General features: G+C 47.7%; 1 protein-coding gene across 1 annotated transcript; it reads right to left on the minus strand.

Moving 5' to 3' along the window:
* Positions 1-5,898: 5,898 nt before the first annotated feature.
* On the minus strand, positions 5,899-9,761 carry LOC135396135 (uncharacterized). Its single transcript, XM_064627169.1, has 8 exons — positions 9,639-9,761; positions 9,452-9,544; positions 6,844-7,009; positions 6,734-6,787; positions 6,568-6,651; positions 6,407-6,478; positions 6,233-6,298; positions 5,899-6,151 (listed from the first exon to the last, which is right to left on the minus strand). The coding sequence occupies exons 3-8, from the start codon at positions 6,996-6,998 to the stop codon at positions 5,935-5,937; spliced, it is 648 nt and encodes a 215-aa protein (XP_064483239.1). The 5' UTR covers positions 6,999-7,009; positions 9,452-9,544; positions 9,639-9,761; the 3' UTR covers positions 5,899-5,934.
* Positions 9,762-15,735: the final 5,974 nt, after the last annotated feature.

Consider the following 15,735-nt stretch of genomic DNA (forward strand, 5'->3'; position numbering starts at 1 on the left):
AAGAAGAAAGCCCTTACACTCAAAAAAAAAAAAAAAGACAGGCGCTGACCTCGACTGACCGCGCAGACGTTATGGCGACATAGGTCGTCCTTCTCATCCTTGTTACACCCCGGGGGGCGAGTCGAAAGTGAAGGAGCGCGGCTGTGTTTGTGTACGTTTTTTTTTTTCTGAAAAAAAAAGTGCATTCATCAAAACTGTGTGTGTTGTTCGGCAAACGACAAAAAATTTTCCTGTGCCAGTTTTTCGGTGTTTCTCGGTTAAAACCGAAAACGAGGAACCCTAACGATAATGTAGGACAGAACAGAATGCTTTATTCCTCACGGTCTCGGGCAGCATGTCGATTGTCGTCGGCGGCGATTGAACCACCACAAAGCAATTGTCTTTTCTTTATTTTTACTTGCACAATGGCCATTGGACGGCCTCTGGCATAGCGCTGACGAGGGTGAGCAAACGCGAGCTTGCGAAGCTAAGAAGCACATGGGTGACATAAATCCGCTATTTTTGTAACTACTCTCAAGCGTGTGCTTTTTGCAAAACCGCCACCTTGTCCTGGTCACACGTCATGGAAAACGTGATTTTGAGGTCATCTGACTTTGTTTACGTGTTATCTTACCGCTTACAGACATATTCCCGTCGGAATAAAGCCACGAGATGAACGTATTTTACAAGCGTAAACTATGCGGTGCTTCTTCCGGAACATGGTAGCCCATTTCTCCTTAGTTTAAGTACATCGCATCGGCTCAGTGCGTCTGAACGCGCGGTCGCCATCACATCTTTGGAAGTCGTCAACAGTACGGGGCCTTATGTACAAAACTGCGCGTTTTACTGCGAGATTATCGGATAAAAATAATTACGGTGGTCAAAAGACGTCCAAAATGTCGCGCAGAAACAACAAACGCGTTGTTTACAAACGGACTGGCCGCCGATCGCCGGCGCGGCCATCTTTAAAGTCACGTGCGTTCGCCAAGCGTCGCTTTCGTCTATGGAGCAATACATTGAATGCCACCCCTGTGCTAAGAAGTGGCGACGAATGCACTCCAGGAAACACGGCCATCCCTTGCCTTGAGCAGCATGCCGCGGCATACATAGCTCTATAACGCCACCAGCATCACCCCCGCCGCCGATGCCACCACCTTATTCCCTTACAGCACCCGCTCACAATGACTCTCGTTGATGGCACTTCAGTTTCTCTCATTGGCTGCAACAGAAAGTAAGCTTCTGCTCTGCGTCACCAGGAGTCACAAGAATAAGGAGGAGTGCATGTTGAGAACATTCCAGGACGTATTTGTTTGTACTATTCCATGCGGTATAGGTGATCACCCTTGAACTGCGCCCAATATAATCGTTGTTTAAATGCATTTGCGACCCCTGGAAGGAATTCGACACGAAACAACATCATACGTTCTTCTCACCTCTTTTTTATAGCGATAGCTCACTCCTATGGGTAAACGCTGTATCTCGCCAGTAGCCGCGTGCCGAAAAACGACGACCCCGGGTACGAGCCTCTTCATCGCATTTTAATGCCAGAACCATCAATAAAGGTACTCTCCGGAGTATAAAATGTCTATCAGTACCTTCTATAAAATATTAAGCAAAGGCTCATACCCGGGAATGTAGGCAAAAGCAGAAATGAAGGGAATATAGCCAACTTTGTTGTACGGGCGACAAAGCAAAATATCTTACCGCATCATCGCTTCATGCATAATCGCATACAGCTGTTGCTGCATACTCTCAATCCTTGCTCCTTCCTTAATTTTTTCCCCTAATACTCATACTCAAACATAATCCCTTTAACACAGACTCTTATTTAGATTTTTGGTGTGCATTCAATGCTTTTAGCAAATATAATGACGCTGTTCCCCACTGACAAAACTTGATAAGTGGAACTTAGCCATTAATCAAACTAATGAACCCATTGTTGTCAGTTTTTCCTGCCCCCAGGGAGGAATATAATTAATGTCTCGTTTGACCTCGAGTGGTTGATAAAATGATAATCACAAATATATATTCATATTTTAAGAAATAAAGAAGAACGGCGCGGACAAAAGGTAATCTTTGACGTAATTAACGTGAGCCGCAAAATTCAAGTGGCTTTCTCATTTATCAGGGAAAGATATACACGTACACGTATACATAGACTTTACAGCGTCCTGTTGAACTGCATCTGTCGCTTTCATTATTGCATCTATTGTCGCTCAACAGATTATTGGAAAATGTTAATTAGGACAAACACAAGCAAGACAGCAAATAACCCGAAGCAACGTGTCACGTAACAGGAAATTCGAAACTATATGCAGTTAAAATTTTCTGGCCGTGCGCTATAATGATCGCCAAAATAAAGCTGTTGTTGCTGTTTCTTGCTATGATTACTTTAAGAAGACATGACTGATGTTTCTAGCAAATTGTGCCTCAGCGCTCAGCCAACGCGATATATTTATGGAAAGGGAGGTTGGGCTACTATTTGATGGCGGTGGAAATTTGGGCGAGTATTTGATATAGCGTTGAATGCAACAGAAAATGGAAAAACATACGCGAATAAGACAAGTCCCGTTTGCGTCTGTTTTCGGTTGATATGTGTAGCCCGTGATTTACGTCTTTTCTATTCCGTGTTCGCGCCGCGAAGCAACTGTGGCTACGGGCGGCGCACACATGTGGACAGATGGAGAGAGGACAGCTGAAAGGAGTGGGGGACAGGGGAGTTGGTACGGGAACTGTGCAGGAAGTTCTTCGGAAAACCTGAGACAGCACAGCCGGTGGTAGGATTCGAACCCACCACCTCAGCACCACCTTGGTTACCGCTAGCGAGCGGGACGCAGTAACCCGATGTGCCATGCCGCTGGTGTTATCTATGTTTTGTTAGGGATTAGCACATGAGCCAAGTGCGACCATGCAAGTGTACAGGTGGGGTAGTAAAGGGTTGTTTATACTCCGTCGTGACTTCGACGACCGAGAGCGCGCAACGATGATGGCTGCCGTCGGCGCGTTTATACTTGAGCGGTAGAGAACGTGCACATTCAGTCGGCGTGCTCTGGCACGAGCTACGTTATTTGCCGTCGGAGCCTGTGGACGGAGTTTGCCTGTGGAGTCTGCCTGTTTTCCGTATTTAGCTTACGGATGAGGTAAAGCAGCAAGAACGTTCCCAGGTATGACGCAGAACCTCGGTTACTCGCATGGCTGGTTTCGTCCATCTTTGCCCGCCGCGGCTCGTGACGTTCGACATCACGTGAACACGGCAGCACGGCGAGGTGGAGCGACGGCGACACGCACGGCGGCGGCAACGGCAACAGCAACGGTGACGTGCCGTTGCCGCCGCCGTGCGTGTCGCTGTCGCTCCACCTCGCCGTGCTGCCGTGTTCACGTGATGTCGAACGTCACGAACCGTGGCGAGCAAAGATGGACTCCACCAGCGATGCCAGTAACCGAGCTTCCGCGTCATACTTGGGAACGTTCTTGCTGCTTTACCTCATCCGTAAGCAGTGGCGTAGCCAGACCTCCAAGGTACGGGGGGCTCGATACGTAAACTAGCCCCCCCCCCCCCCGCTGATCCTGTGTCGACAACACACACATACTTGTGCACACTGCAAACTGAGGATTAAAAAAAGGAACGAAAATAGTTGATTTAGACGTTCACAATACGATTACATGTATAGGCTGTCATGACCAATGAGGTGGTGTCACGAGATTGGAATTATTTTGAAAAGCTCATACTTTGGAAACCATTCAACAGTGCTTCTTAGATAGACGCCATGAACTGCAAGAACTTTTGCGATCGTCACACTGGTCCCCCCCCCCCCCATATATTATGTTCTCGGATTTGCACGATTTGTGTGGGTCGGTCCGTGGAAGGTAGGGGGGCTCGGGCCCCTCCTAGCCCCCCCCCCCCCCGTGGCTACGCCACTGTCCGTAAGCTAAATACGGAAAACAGACGAAGACGTAGAAGGTTCTGGGTCCGTGAAATCCACCGTCACAGAGCCGCCTAAGGTGCTTCCGCCACTCTGATTCCAAGGCTTCGTGCAAGGGACCACGAAACCTTCTTCAAGAACGTGACCACTCAATAAGTCTGAGAATACGCACTGCGATGTACCGTTTGTGGTGATAAAATGCATGATTACAGCTTCACGCGGATGTCTCCCGAAACGTTCGAGATGGCGTTCCGTAAGGTACAGGCTTCCATCACAAAGCAAGACACACGGTGGAGACCCGCCATCCCTGCTAGGACACGCTTGGAAATGACGATCAGGTATTTTCTTCAGGAAAAAGTACACAGTCTATGATCAGTTGGAAACCGGTTGCTATCGCCTTCAGATGCAATTCAAGTGGTACTGAATGACAGGGACCCATGTAATGAGTATTTCAAACAAAGGCACGAATGTGGTATTTTATATTCCGTCCTACGTTTGTTTTCTTGTGCACTGTATCAATGTTATAACCAGCAGTGTGCGAGCTAGCATTACGCTTAAATAACGAAAGGAAATGATTATACAGGTTTCTCGCAAGTGGGGACCATCAGCGAAGTCTGTCCTATGCGTTTCGCATTGGGAAGTCGACAACAAGTACCATAATCTCCGAGACTTGCCAGGCCATCTGATGGGACTGCCTAAAGGACACATATGTGAGGTGCCCGACCAACAGTGCGGACTAGAGAAGGGTAGCTGAGCAGTTCGAGGCACGATGGAATTTCCCTCATTGCATAGGTACAGCTTAATTCTTGGTGGAGCTCATTCTGTAAAGCCTGCACATTGTACAGGGTGTTTTTTTTTTTATTGGAAACACCGCGCTTCAGAAAGTATGCGGTAAATGAAAACTGGAGGCTATCTTTACGCTGTTTGAGTAAGAAACAGGTGCTACTAATTATGTAGCACCTGTTTCTTACTCATGTACCAGGAAAATATTACTTGTTTCGCCTGTACTGCTCCATTCGTGAAGCGTAGTGTTTCCAATAAAATGAAAACACCCTTTATTTTCTGTGCTACACCATATACCCATATGAAGTGTTTGTTTGTTTGTTTGTTTTTCAACTGCATGGGTGCACTTACCAAAGAATAGCAGTTAACATTGATCTTCATTGTTATTATTATGCAGGCGCAATTGATGGGAAACACGTCATGCCCAGCAAACACAGGGAGCAGCAATTTCAACTATAAACACAGTTTCAGTAAAGTCCTTATGGCCGTCGCCGATGCCGAATACAAGTTCCTATATGTCAGCATGGGCTCATACGGAAGTGAGAGCGACGGTGGGATCTTTGCAAGGTCCGACTTAATCCAACACCTAGAATCATCGTCTCTGGGACTGCCAGGTGCCACACCAATTGCAGATGGAACTCAGCTGCCGTATATGATGGTTGGTGATGAAGCCTTTCCTCTGAGAACCTATCTAATGAGACCATATCTCAAGAGGAAGCTTACCCAGCACCGTCAAAGAGTGTTCAATCTGAGACTGTCACGAGCAAGGCGCGGGTGGTGGAAAACAGTTTTGGAATCATGTGTAGTCGGTGGAGGATTCTAAGGCGCCCTTTTAAGGTATCTGAAGGAAATGTGAACAGGTATGTTCCTGCCTGTGTCGCATTACACAATTTTCTCATGAATAAGAAGGAAAGCAGGGCCAGTTATTGCCCACCGTGCTACATTGACCATGAAACGAGTGATGGGGACCTGGTGCTCGGAGGCTGGAGGGAGGCTGGTGACGCAGTGAGGGGACTCTCCGAGATTGGAAGGATGACTACCAACACATACAGCGTCAGTGCAAGTTCTGTTAGGGAGAGCCTCTGTAGATACTTTGTTGGTGCTAGCAAGCTAGCATGGCAAGACAAAGCTGTGCTGACAGGACAGCTCTAACCATCCATGCAATGTTTGTTAAGCAGAGTGCTGAGCAGAGTGACCAGATTTGTGAAGCATGTTAACCGTATGGCACATTTATTTCACTTATTACATGTTATCTGTCTGCATCTAGCTGTCCTTGAAATTGGTAAAGGAGTGACTGGCAGTGGTGTATGAACCTGTTCCGAGGGTCGCTGGGGATCTCCCTTACTGAGGCTGCAACATAATTGAAAAACATGTCGATGCGGTCCAACTTCGGCTGCTTCGCCAGCCTTTCCATCGTGTCCATGTATGCAGACCGGAGCTGCGACAGTCCATCATCATTATCCTGACTGGTGAGAATAAAAATACACTAAGGTATGGCAATCAAGTGCACATGCAGATGGTGGTCATGTGCACCCAACAACACTTACGCACGCCTCTTCGTCCCCGTGGAAGACCTGCGAGCGGGCCTCTGTAAATAGAGTGAATCAGGTGTACTGTGCCATTGAAGGCACAACAAAGTTTTAGTGTCATGTGCCCATAAGCAGGGTATGGATTGGCATATCCCTCTACCTATACAAACAGACACTGGGTCAAGTACTTACTCTCGTGCCCTGGGTATGCTCGCTGCTGCATCTGTAAGGCAGCTGTCGTCAGCTTGTGCGGCCGTGTTTGGGCTGCAAAAAAAGTTAATGTGGTGCCACGACACAACTTTCGTACATTCAAGAGCAGAAGCCAAAATTTGTTAGCAATATGAGGTACGTACCTAAGGTCTACATCTGTATCTGACAGCATCTGGGAGCATCCCTGAGCACTGTCGCCGCTCCCGGAAGACAGCATGATGCTCTGTCTAGAAAATCAATCATTCTTCCGTTACTGTGGGCTCTACTTGTTCCACGTAAACAGGTAGGAAAATTTTGCGACGTTCTTACTGAAGTAGGGCCAGGGATGGTTCTTCATCCGCGATCACGAGATTAGAGACTGGCCTGGTCACACATGAAACGCGTGGTGTTATTTTAACCAAAAGGAGGTGTGTGTTTACCTGGCGTCAGACTTCTTTTCACATAATACAGACTCCAGTATCTTGAAATGTATCCATGATACCGGGGGCACTGCCGCTGCTCCACTCCGGAGTTTGCCGTCGTGGTCCTTTTTCAACTTGCTGTATCTGTCCCTCAAGTTTATCCATTTTTTCATGGCTACATCTCCTGCAACAGGCAGCACGTAAGATTATACTGTTCGGTAGGTAGGAGGATGTGGCTCATAGGTAAATTACATCGATCGATCGATCGAACACTGGACGAGAAACGCCTTCGGCGTTGTGCTTGATTTCCGATGCATGGGGTTCACCTGAATGTGCCCAGCGGGAACAACGGCACTCACCTGTCACGCAAAGCTTTTCGCCGATGGATTCCCACGTGTTCTCCTTTGTCTGTGTATCCTTAAAATCAGGATGCGACAAATCATACAAATAAGGAAACCTTCTCACAAGTTCAATTAATTTCTCGGCATCAAGCTGAGAAGCCGCCATCTTCTCTGAGTGTATGGTTGCCAGCACCGTTTTCTTCATTACGCTGCGTTCAACCACGTTGACTATATTCCGTGCGGGCCGTTCATTGGTTGGATGTGATGTGGGCGGGACCACGGCACGACAGAAGTTGAGCATGGCTCAACCAAGCTCCAACAGCTCCCCATAGAGCCCATAGTTTGCGATAATTCACACAACACTGGGCACACGACCAATGAAATTGCGACGTGGTGGATATTATGCACAAGCTGTCGGCCAATCAGGAGCCTCCATGTCTGGCTGGCTTTTCGGTCGGTCCTGTCTACCATCGACTTCTACTGGATTTCAGGCCTGCCGCCGTTACTCGGTATTCAAAATAACTAAAGCGATTTTGGGGTAAAATAATAATTTATTTGATACAAAGCACTAATTCAAAGATCTGATACATGGGTGCACTGTACGTACAAAGCCCACTGCGTTGCTGACACACTGGGACAAAGTTCGAACATGAAGCAGAACGAACACACCGTTCAACTCCTAATACCGAGCCTGCAGTCTCATGAGTGCGTACCATTTCATGATGAGCATTCTTTCGCTGCCTGCGGTGCATCCATTATAGCGAAGCGAAAAGCGCTTGTGGTGCACGTAATCCTGTCTTTGTTGACAGTCCTCGAAGTCCAACGGCGCTCGAACTTGTTCTTCACGCTCCAACTAATGAAGCACTCCGGTACCGCAGTTGACAAATTGTTCGTGGGATAACAGTTGTGTCCAGAAACAGCACAACACGCGTAGACTCACAAGGAGGAACCAATAAACCCGCGAACATATTTCTGCAAAGTGTTCTGTCGATTGACACCACCGAACACAGGAGGACGACATGCCGGCCATGCTATTTCGAAACTATGCTGAAACGGCCGAGGCGCTGTACGCACATGCGCGCTACAAAATGCGATTTCAAAACGTTCTCGACCAATCGGAGCGCGCGCACAGTCTAGGCCAATGGGCTTGCAACATGGTGTATGGGCGCAGTGGTACATACTCTACACCCGCGTCCGCGGGTACCTGAGGAGGACTGGCTCAACTTCCTTTTGCCGTGAGACGGCGGCCAGAACGGCGCCATTACGGCGTCGGAACGACACAATTGCCGTGCCGTTCGCCGTTGCCGTGCGCCGTTGTCTTATGTGAGAACTAGCCTTTAAGGGTGATCCAGCCGATCCTGCTTTTGGTGCATCCAAACGCTTCACTGTAAGCTGGAACGCCTCGCTTATTGTTTATCATTTCTTCGTCTTAGCTGCTTTCCCTTTTACATCTCAAGACAAAGAGCTTTCAGGAAGTGCAAGGAAGCACAATTCTGAGCGCCAGTCTGACCTAAAAGCACGTATCCTTGACACTTCGGAAATTAACGTCAACAGTGGCCCGCTGTCGAAGCCTTTCTAAGAAAGAATCCATTGTGCCCAGTTCTATTTTATGTGTAATTCGTTTTCGGTAAATGCATTTGCTCTGAAAGGGTGACAGCCTGAAACTGACAGCGTCAAACGCGTTACTACACACGACAAGAAAAATAGATCCCCTTCGTCGGTACAATGGGCAGTATTGAAACGTAGAAAGGATTAGAAAAAAATATTTAAGAAAACACCTCGGCTGTCGAAATCTCATGGGGCGACGTTGGGAACACAAAACGGGGAACAGCGAAAACGTGAGAAGGACACAAACCATGACTTAGAAGTTAGATCTCCAGGGCGTGAAAATAAGCAGGTACGATAAGTGCTCGCATGTGACGCTATCATTTTTTGTTTCTGAATGGAACATGCTAAAAGAAAATTGTTGGATGCATTTATTTTGCTCTTGTGTTTCAATTAGGTTAATTTCACCAATAGACGCGGTCACCAACGTACATTTCTGCTTCGTATGAAATAAGCCTTGAGTGGATCGACATACCAATCATGATCGCTACGTGAGAAAGTCACGTATGGGATTAATTGCGATACTCCCGGGGCTTAGAAGAGCGTGCAACATGGAACGGGTAATAATCATTCAGCGAAGTTCCTGTTGATCAGAGGAATGAGATGATGCGAGAAGACGTTGGGGTGTTCTCATTACTTGAGACAGTCACGTGAATGAAAGTGATACAAAAATAGATTACCTGAGATATTGGCTTCCTCTTCAGTTATAGGTCATACTGCCGTAAAACGGAGCGAGAGCTGTCACGATGGCTGCAAGATACTTCGCGTGACTCCTGTCAACACCGGTGTTTAGATTATGCGACGAACTCGTTTATATTAAATGAGACGTCTTTCGTGAAACTGCTTCACCGCGGAGGCTATACTCACTATCATCCATGTCCAGATTTTCAGCACAATACACAAAGGGCTGCCTAAAGCTAAATTTCTGCCTAATTTCTCCACCTGTCAAGCAAATGCCCGTGAATGAAGTGCGGTACTCGATCATGAACTTTCATATTATTCGTGCGCGCGAGACTTATTCTCCATCGTCAACGCGTCGTCGTCTACTTCTAAATGGCATTAGGGGATGGCTGGACACTATCATAGGAAGAAGCGCTCGCACCGGCGGTTAGTCAATTCTGGCGCTGGTGACATGAGATCTGTCGGGTGCATTGTCGATCTAAGGAAGCTGCCTCTTGCAGCGTGGGCCACACGGGATCGGTGCCAACCGCGGCATGGGCACGGCGCTGCTGCAGATGTCGGAGCAGGCGAGGTAGCAGATCCTGGAGATGGCGGCTGATCGTCCTTACTCCCTCGAAGCTCGGATGTCGTCGATGGAATCCGTGGTCCAAGTAGTACAGGCCCTGGGACTAGCAGAGTTCCAGGACTAGTCGGCTGACTGTGAAGGCCCGTGGGTTGCACTGGTACTCGCTGCGCCTGTCAACAAAAGGCCGACGTCGGTTGTGAGATCGGGGGAGCACCAGTGTGCATACGGAGCAGATCCTCTCAAGCAGCTTTCTGTAGTGAGACATGGCCAACCTGGGGTCTGCCAGCGTCATGTCGTTGGTTCCACAGTGTGGGACCACGACATGTACACTGGGAAGCAGCAGGCCCCCTCCTCGATGAAGTCCAGGATCGGTCCTCCGCTCCGAGAAACGAACATCGTGGGCGCCGATCCGGACCTGAGATCAAAATGGTGGTAGACGTACTTAGTTTGGGAGTCTCCAAGTATAGCAACAGAAGGTCCATAAAGTGCACACTTTCTTTGAAGCCTCGGTCTGTCACTCCTGGCGGTCATCGCTAAAAATGCTGCTGAAAGAAATGGGTGCGAGCGACTGCGCCATGAAATATGCACTAGAAAAAACAAGAGGCAGACGACGAAGGTATAGGAAGTAAGAAAAAGTGGAAATTTATTTACCTGTGGAAAGTTAAGGGGCACGTCAACGTTGCGGCGGAGGTCCGCCTTCGTGAAGGATGAAAATGGCAAATGACACTTGAAGTTGCACACAATGCTAAAATGACGTCAGAATCGGATGTTCCACCACTCGGCGGCCGCCAGCAGGTCAAGTACAAGGAAGTAGTTGAGTCATGTGCGGTGGAGATGTCACCGTCCGAAAGGTAGGATGGAATCCAAGGGCTGTGAACTGTCGACCTATACAGACAGAAGGAGCAAGAAGCAGTACACTATCTAATCTGCAATACTGCATACTGTACAGGGTGTCCCAGCTAAATAGGAACAGATCTTTTTTTTTTAATATATCACTTTTTTCGAGATGAAGTCAGTTGCAATATAGCATATGCTGAAGGGCATTCCTTAAGAGGGCACCTGCAAACTCCTAAGGCAATGCTCTAATCGACTTTCAATAATTAACTGTTTAATTATAAAAACTACGAAGTTGTCCCGATGAGAACATCTGGTTGCTTCGGTCTCCTGATACCGTAGCCGTTTCCAGAACAAAAATCCGTCCGATAGATGCACACAATTTAGGCGTAGGTCTGTAGGCGTAGGTCGCACTGTCTGAAGCAGCAGTCCGAAAACGACTACGGTATCAGGTGACGGAAGGGACCAGATGTAGAGCCGTCACAGCGATTTTTCTTCCAGATTTTATTTCAATTTTATTTTTTATCAACATTTATAATATACTCGAATGCCGGCTATATACTACATTAAGACAATCCGTCAACCTGCAACCGAAGCAGAAGCCCTTGCTGTATTATATGCTGTATGGTACATCTCGTCGTCAACACCAAGAACGTGAACTATTCTTTCGGACAGTAAGTCAGCCTTGACGGCCCTCTGGCATCGTATTCGCTCAATAAAGTCATCAACGACATCTACACGGAGATTCTTTGACTGCACGCCATGCTGTCGTCTCTATGTCACAGTGTGTGGTTCCAAAGGATTCCGGGCCACGTTGGCATCACGGGGTGTGCACGGGGTATTCTTTGGTCTGGTGTTCCCGTGCAGCCGTCACTTCCTTACCTTCCGCTAACCCCGTCTGTCTGCCGGCTGGCCATTTGCCGATACTACACGAATACCTCTCAGGCCTTTTTCCAAGATGCCATCAGGATGAACTCTTTTCTGCACTCGATCGACCCGACGATTGCCCACACTCTGGTAGGCCGCTACCCCAGGAAGAAAGAGTCCTTGCTTCACAGGCTTCGACTTAACGTGGCTACGACGCCACTGCTCCTCTTTAAGATGGGCTACCTTTCATCACCCATCTGCCCCACATATCATGTTGAAGGAGACATTCCGCATGTGCTGCCCTACACCCCCCGTTACCGCCAACACCGTCTTCTCCTCCAGTTGCGCATCGCTCGCCTCATGAGCTCTGACTTTTCCCTAGCAACACTGCTAGGCCCCACACAGCATTGTGACGTGACCAAGGTACTTCTTCGGTGCCTGCGGGTCTGTGGCCTTCTGGGTGAACTGTCAACTGTGACGAATGTCGTGTTTGTTTGTTGTTGTTGTTTCTGTCTTTTTTGGCTGGGAATAACAAATCGACGCAGCGCGTGCTAAGCTTTGCTTTTTTTTTTTTTTTTCATAATAAACATATCCCCCTCCCCCCCGTCAACTTGAATATAGTCACAGATGTATGGCAGCAATCATCATCACCCTTCTCAGGACCCTCTGCAACACCGTCGGTGTCTTTAAATGGCCATGGAGACTCTGGCGATGACCGGTTCGCTCGAGATGCGTTAGCATTATAGTACTGTGTTTTCCATGACCGTCCCCCCTTTTTTCTCAGTCATGATGGCGATTTTTTAAAAATTGTAACGCTTGAATTAATGCAGAAAACGAGGCTTTGTGCTAAGTTTGAGAATGGGAGTGCAAGTTGACATCGCAGGACGCGAAAAAACTACCGTAAAGCTTATCCTTGCACCGTTTGTACGTCGAAGCCAGCTGTAGAAAATGAAAAGTGAAAGACGGTACTAGTCGCAGTATATAGATGGGTAGAAATCCAGCGAACCGGTAGAATGTAGGAAGGAGTTGCCTCAGGACAGAAGCCGCCGATATTTCGAACAGAGACTGTTCTTCTTCTGGGCACCGTCCTCATCATTGGCATGGTATTTAAAGGGTTAGGTGTGACGTGTTTAAAGGTTCATGCGAATTGTGGGTCAACTGCCCGGAGGGAAGAAAGGGTTCCGTACGGGGTTTTACGGCCGGAGTGAATGGCTGCTTTGTTAGAGTGTGGAGGGGATTATGTGAACGTAGTGATCTAGGCTACAGACCGGTTACAGAAAAATGGAAGGTTCACGAACACGTGGACGAAACGGGACAACAGGCAAGAATTGGCAAGCATAGCGAAAGATAAGGAGGTTAGTGATTACGTGGGGAAAAATTCCAGAACCAGCAACGTTTTTTTTTTTTTTTAATGCAAAGTTGTGGCATGCAATAAAGAAAGTAGAAAGCAGTGGCCTGAAATCCTGAAATCCTGACGCGTGCCAAATAAGCTTCATCACAAGATATTCCAACGCACTTCCAAACATCAAAGCCATTGTACAGAAGCACGAGCCCCTCCTTCAAAGCAGTGACCGACTTAGCAATATATTCACAAATCCCATACAGGTGACATACCGACGCGCAAAAAACCTGGCAGACTCCTTGGTCAATGCCAAAATCAGCAAAACAAGCACCCCGTACACGGGAACACGACCCTGCAACCTCCCGCGCTGCAAAACATGCAAGCACGTTCAAGACGCTAACTCCATCAAAAGCACTGCGAGCAATTACACCCACCCCGTTAACCACGCATTCACATGCACAAGCTCCAATGTCATATACTGCATTGAATGCGGCGACTGCTCTATGCAATACATTGGTGAAACCGGCCAACAAATGAACAACCGCCTTACCGGACACAGAACCGACACGTCCAACAAACTCCCCAAAGCAGTCGCCGAACACTTTAACGTTCCTGGTCACAATTTTGACAACATTAAACTATATATTCTAGAAACCGGGTTTAGATCCACACGTGACAGACGTGATAGGGAGTCTTATCTCATATACAAGTTCAACGCTCTTCACCCGTCCGGTATCAACAAATCACAAGGCACCCTAGAAACACTTCACAAATAAAATATGCTTTTCCCTTCTACCTCCATTATCATCTGTTATGTTCTGCATGGCCACTGCTTTCTACTTTCTTTATTGCATGCCACAACTTTGCATAAAAAAAAAAAAAAAAAAGAACCGTTGCTGGTTCTGGAATTTTTCCCCACGTAATCACTAACCTCCTTATCTTTCGCTATGCTTGCCAATTCTTGCCTGTTGTCCCGTTTCGTCCACGTGTTCGTGAACCTTCCATTTTTTCTGTAACCGGTCTGTAGCCTAGATCACTACGTTCACATAATCCCCTCCACACTCTAACAAAGCAGCCATTCACTCCGGCCGTAAAACCCCGTACGGAACCTTTCTTCCCTCCGGGCAGTTGACCCACAATTCGCATGAACCTTTAAACACGTCACACCTAACCCTTTAAATACCATGCCAATGATGAGGACGGTGCCCAGAAGAAGAACAGTCTCTGTTCGAAATATCGGCGGCTTCTGTCCTGAGGCAACTCCTTCCTAGTCGCAGTATAGTTACAGCACCTGCGCACTGGTGAGACAGTTGACAATAACAACGTATCTTGTATACTCATTCTTTTCGCACAAGGTTTTAGTGGTTCATGTACTTCACACAACCACAGCTTGTGCTATGTTAATGTTTAGGAGGAGGCGCACTAGTTTAGTGTGAGATAAGCTTTGTTTAGTATGACAGCATCACGCCAACGACTGTTATATGAACACGCTTTCCATTTACAGAGGCTTGAAAACGGCCCCAAAGTACCAACAAACCAAGAGGAGCACTTTGCAGGAGACCACGTTCACTGACAGTAACTAGTCCTGCCTTCTTGATGCAGCGTTACTATATTGCTAGTGTGAGCGGTGTCAACGTAACCGAGCTTTGACATCGCACATTACCACCTCCTGCCAAGGCTTCAGTATGTAGATAATTGACAGATTTTATGAGCCTCACAGCAAGCTGAGACCGCTCTAATGAAATCTGTTCCGTATACATCCTAATATTGTCTGCGTTGACGCTCGTATGTCACTATGGGCGGTGGTGGCTGTCAGAAATCCCGTAAAGCTAAAATGAAGCTCGCAGCGTAATCGAACTACGAGATTTAATATAGGCTGCCTCCAGATGCCCCTGCCGACTAATAAACGCCCGGGCATCCGCGCTTCACCGTCAGTGAGCTCTCCTCCTTTCCCTTTATGCCTTCAATCTGATCGATTCCGCGTGTCTTGATATCCTCTATTCTGCCAGATTGATAGCGCTCATAAATCTTTCTTTGTCTTTCGTTATTGTTTATCTGATCAGGGAATGTGGATAGTGCAATTATAATACTGCGAAATCCACTGGTCGTTGCCGTGCAGGAAAGCCTACACTGGCTTGACTGGCACGTTATACCTCTGTCGCATGGGCAGTCTTCAATGAGGATTGAAACCAGTGGCGTAGCCAGACCTCCAAGATAGGGGGCCTCGATACGAAAACTCCCCCCTCCCCACCCCTCGCTGATCCTGTGTCGACAACACACACATACTTGTGCACACTGCAAACTGAGGATTAAAAAAATGAACGAAAATAGTTGATTTAGACGTTCAGAGTACGATTACATGTATAGGCTGTCATGACCAATGAGGTGGTGTCACGAGGTTGGATGTATTTTGAAAAGCTCATACTTTCAAAACCATTCAAGAGTGCTTCTTAGACAGACGCCATGAACTGCAAGAACTTTCGCGATCGTCACACTGGTCCCCCACCCGCCACCCCGCATATATTATGTTCTCGGATTTGCACGATTTGTGTGGGTCGGTCCGTGGCGGGTAGGGGGGTCTCGAGCCCCCCCTAGGCCCCCCGTGGCTACGCCACTGATTGAAACGAATGAGCCTTGAACCGGAGCCGTGTATGAAATGGGAGTCTGGCCATTAA

This window comes from Ornithodoros turicata, chromosome 5, assembly GCF_037126465.1.
Source record: "Ornithodoros turicata isolate Travis chromosome 5, ASM3712646v1, whole genome shotgun sequence".
In the NCBI taxonomy this organism is placed as follows: Eukaryota; Metazoa; Arthropoda; class Arachnida; order Ixodida; family Argasidae; genus Ornithodoros; species Ornithodoros turicata.